The sequence below is a fragment of the Neophocaena asiaeorientalis genome, unplaced genomic scaffold, assembly GCF_003031525.2.
Source record: "Neophocaena asiaeorientalis asiaeorientalis breed wild unplaced genomic scaffold, Neophocaena_asiaeorientalis_V1.1 scaffold1, whole genome shotgun sequence".
Taxonomy (NCBI): Eukaryota; Metazoa; Chordata; class Mammalia; order Artiodactyla; family Phocoenidae; genus Neophocaena; species Neophocaena asiaeorientalis.
The window spans coordinates 2,253,818-2,258,013 of NW_020171981.1; the positions used below are offsets into that span (position 1 = coordinate 2,253,818).

At 58.5% G+C, this 4,196-nt stretch overlaps 1 protein-coding gene across 2 annotated transcripts in view; it reads right to left on the bottom strand.

The window, feature by feature from the left end:
* The window catches only part of PPP1R1B (protein phosphatase 1 regulatory inhibitor subunit 1B), an 8,268-nt gene extending 7,624 nt beyond the window's left edge, over positions 1–644 (bottom strand). Inside the window, exon 1 of one of the 2 annotated variants that reach the window (XM_024744044.1) lies at positions 578–644. In XM_024744044.1, the coding sequence (XP_024599812.1) occupies positions 578–580 (3 nt within the window). In that variant the 5' untranslated portion in view covers positions 581–644. The remainder of the gene's footprint in view (positions 1–577) is intronic. The other variant, XM_024744037.1, reaches the window with a different exon arrangement.
* Between the last annotated feature and the right edge of the window lie 3,552 nt (positions 645–4,196).

Here is a 4,196-nt window from a genome sequence, read left to right on the forward strand (position 1 = left end):
AAGCCTGTGGAGGCCTCCAGTCCCCAGAAAGGCTGTCCAGAGAACTCAGTTGTCTGTGGGAGGACTTCTGGCTTCTGTGATGACTGGTCATCATCCCCCCCCACCCTTGTTGCCATGTTGTGGCTCTGTCTAGAGGTCAGAACAAGGTTCTGGCGACCCCAGCCCAGGCATGCAGGGTGGAACTAGACAGAAAGCCAGAGCGTGGGGCAGCTGGGCGGAGGCCTGCTCTGTGTAATAGGTCAGTGTACCATGTTTCTCACATCTGAGCGGCACCAGTGGTCCGCGTGGGAGTTTAGGGAAGGAGGACACTGTGCAGGGTCCGGAGGACCGTCTGCCCTCCCTGGGGCCGCCCGGGATTCTCCCGCCCCGGGATCAGGACCGAGGCCCCGGGGGGAAAAGTTGCACGAGTCTCCAGCGAACTTCACGCGCTGCCCCACGTCCCCGCCGCGTCCGAGGCGGGCCCGGGACTCCTTCGCCCCCGTCTCCCAGGCCAGTTCAGACCCCGGAGCGCAGAGGAGCCCGGGTGTTTAGCGGGGGTGAGGGGGGCGCCGCCGGGGCTGGGGCGCAGCCCCCTTACCATCTCCACCTGGCGGGGGTCGAGCTGGCTGGGGGGCGCGGGCACGGAGAACTGGATCTTCTTGCGGTCCTAGCTCGCGGGTCTGGGTCCCTGTCTCTCCCCTCCTTCCCTCGCTCTCTCTCAGTGTCTCTCCGCCCTTCCTCTATCTCCCTTGCTCCCTCTCCGCATGTCTGTCTCTGTCTCTGCCTCTGCCTTGCTCCGTCTCTCCGGGTCTCACCCTCCGGCCCCAGCCTTAGGGTGCCCAGCCCGTCCCCTCAGCCTGGGACTGGCGCCCGGGAGCTTGGTGGGAGGACTCAGGAGACAGGGGCCAATGAGCGCCGAGGAGCGTGTTCTCCCGGGGCCGGGAGGAGGGCGGGGAGTGTGAGCCAGGACGCGGGGAGCGGGCTGGGGGCCCCCTGCCGTCTCCCCAGAACTTGAAGCTGCATTATTGATGGAGTCCAGCAGGGAGGATAATGCGGGCAGGCCGAGGGGAGAGCAGCAGCGGGGACTCTGGCTTTAACCCCTTCCTGGTGTGGATACTTGGAGTTTCACGGGGAGGCCTGTGAGGTCGTGGAGAGAATACCACCAGCCTGCCACGCTGTGAATGGGGGTGTCCTAGAAAGCGAGTGAGCGTGGAGCGGGTTGTGCGTGGGAGGACACGTGTCAGTCATCATGGCAGGGAGTGTGTGAAAGTGAGTGCCAGGGGCCCTGTAGTGCATATAGCTAGGGAGTAAAAAGCTCCAGCCTGTACAGTAGAAGGGGATGAGGCTGTGATCCTGGGAGCACTCCCGTGGGGGGCGGGGAATGTGTCCCTGCCATGAAGTATCCTGGATTCAAGTGCCTCCCCAGATCTAACGTGGGGGAGACAGAACCAGCCTGGGGGAGATAGAGTTGGGGGTGTTGGGGGCCAGCCTGTACCAGTACACGTGCCATCACGTGTGTGAGTTTGGTGCAGGAATAGAGCAGGGGGGAGAGGTGTGTGTGTGCTCGTTTCTGAGGTGTGAACCTCTCTCTCTCTGCAGAGGCGTTTGTGTGTGTCTCTGGAGGGGAGAAAGGGGAGGAGATGGCCCTGTGGTTTGGAGTGTCCCTGTTTATCTGTCCAGGTCCTGGGTATCTTTGCAGGAACTGGTGTTTCCCTCTGTGGGCCTAGGGGCGAGGGACTGAATGCCCCTCTGCGGTGACGAGAGGGTGTGTGTGTAGACGTGTACATAGGCATGTGTCTTCTTGGGGCTCTGTTTGTGTTGGCTCTCTTTTCTCCTGGTCACCCTCGGGCCTGGAACAGTCAGGCGTCCCCCTCCCCCCACCCAGCAACTTTTCCATTCCCAGCCCCAGTGTGCTGGGTCCTTGGCAGAGTGAGGAGCAAGAGGCCAGAGGAATCTTGTGAAAATGGGGTCAGGGGCACAATGCAGTGCCCCAGAGTCAGCGCTCACTCAGGGGGTGAGGAGAGGGTAGCAGGAGGGCAGAGCTTTGCCCATGGGCACTGGAAGCCCTGGCTGCTCAGTGCCACTCCCCCCAACCCCCAGGCCTGGCTCAAGTCCCGCTGTGTTTGTTGACTTTTATGCTTGTGGGGAAACAGCCAGATGCCAGGTTGCTGGCCCAGGGGTGTGGGCATCTCTGGCAGCCCCTGGATTGGCCCAGACCCCTCCTTCAGCTGGGTTACGGTGGGGGGCGGTAACGACCAATTTGGCAGTGTACATGAGGAGGTCCTGGGAGTCGGAAGGGGCACGGGAAAGGCATGGCTCAGGCAGTAACCTGAGTGGCCACTGGGCTAAGATGAGGCTGAAAGGCCTGTGGCTTCCAGTGCTGGGGAGGTGGGAAGGTCCTGGTTGGGATGAAGGGGACAGAGGACAGCTGGATGGGCAATGAGAGGACAGGGACAAGGAGGCATCACTACCAGTGGAACCCCACAGCCCATCCGAGCTGAGAGGGCCTTGGGGAACACAGCGGCTGAGGCTCCTTTGACCAGGGAGGCTTGTTCATAGAGCTTCTCCCAAAAGGATTGGAGCTCTGGGTGGCCCTGAATCAGGAAAAGTTCCCCTGACCCAGGCTGGGGCAGCTGGTAACGGAGACTCTCCTCTCTTGGCTAAGCTTGGAAGATGGGATAGAGGGGAGGGTCTTTGCCCTCTTCCCCCAACCTTTGCCCAGGCACCCACAGCTCTGGCTGCTAAACCCTGGAGCCAAGAGGGACGGGGGAACCTCACTGACAGAGGAACAGTCACAAGGGACAGACAGGAAGGAGGAGGAAGGGAAGGAAGGATGACAGAGACAGGAGGTGAGAGAAAGAGAGGAGGGGGAGGTAGGAAACATCGGAAAGAAAGAGCGAGAAAACACATGTGAGAGATGGAGAGACAAAGGGGGAGAGAGAAAGCCTCACGACAGAGAGAGGCAGGAGACAGAGATGGAGAGAGTAAAAATAGCTCAGCATTAAGATAATTGCAGCTCACAGCTCTGCCCTCCGTTAGGAATTAAATGAGGTTTTATTACTTTGATTTTTCTCTCCTGGATCCTACGCGACTTCTCAAGAACTTGGGGAAAAGTTTTTCAGGTGGGCGGCCAGGTGGCGGGGGCTGCGTGGGTGACAGAGGAGGAAGGGAAAGGGACTTCTGGGGGGAGGGAGGTGTGGGCAGGGGCAAGGAGTGGGGAGGGGCTGGTGAGGATGGAGGAGCCCAGCAGGGGCTGGGGGAGGTGGCCAGCGTCAGGCCCATCCCAGAGGGGTTGAGAAGCAAGGGGCCAGGGTGACCTCCATTTTCTCTGACTTAGAATTAATCATATGCAAATGAGATGTAAAAATAATATGCCACTCCTCGGTTATTATTCTTGAGTTAGAAACACAGGCGTTTGGGTCCAAGGAACAAATTCAAGACCTTGTTTGACTTAACTCCCATTGAACTATGGGTCTTCCTGCTTGGACTGACAAAGTTTGTCACAGAGTGTCTGTTAATGTATAGTAGGTCTGAGCACAGTTGTTTTGAGCACACCGTTTCTCCTCACATCATTGCCTCTTGCCTGCCACATTGTCCGGCATACAGGAGGCACTACATTCACCTTCTCTGGAAGTGTGAAGCCTTTGTTCTCTTTTGGGGAGGTGGGGAAAGAGTTCAATCGTGAATTTTCCCTCCTTTCTTCCAAGCAAGGTATAGCCTAGTGGACAACATAAACTGGGTAGATTGGACAGACCTGGGTAGGAATCTTAGCTCTGTAACTTACTGTGTGACCTTAGACAAATTCTTAGCCTCACCGTACCTTAGGTTCCTCGTGTCTCAAAGCCCACCTTACATGGTACCTGTGACGATTCGAAAAAGTGAAACTAATGAAGTCCCCAGCCCAGTGCAGGGCTCCCCGGTCAGTATTCAATAAAGGTTCCAGCTTCTCTAGAGCGCTAGGAGTGCAGTTCCGAAAATAGCCAGAAGGTGGCGGAGTCGGCCAGTGTTTGGGCTGCTGCGCTGCTGGCACTGCGTGTCTGTACCCGGGCATCACAACCCTGACCTTGGCACCACGGATCTGAGTCAAGCTGGCTGTGTTGGCATGTGGCAGCTGGAAGGGAGGCCCCCGGAAGCCCCTGGAAGCAACCTTAGAGAAGCCAGGGAGCGTTAGCTGGGCTCTCTGGGGCATCTTTCCCTGCCGCTGCTGGTGGGGGGAG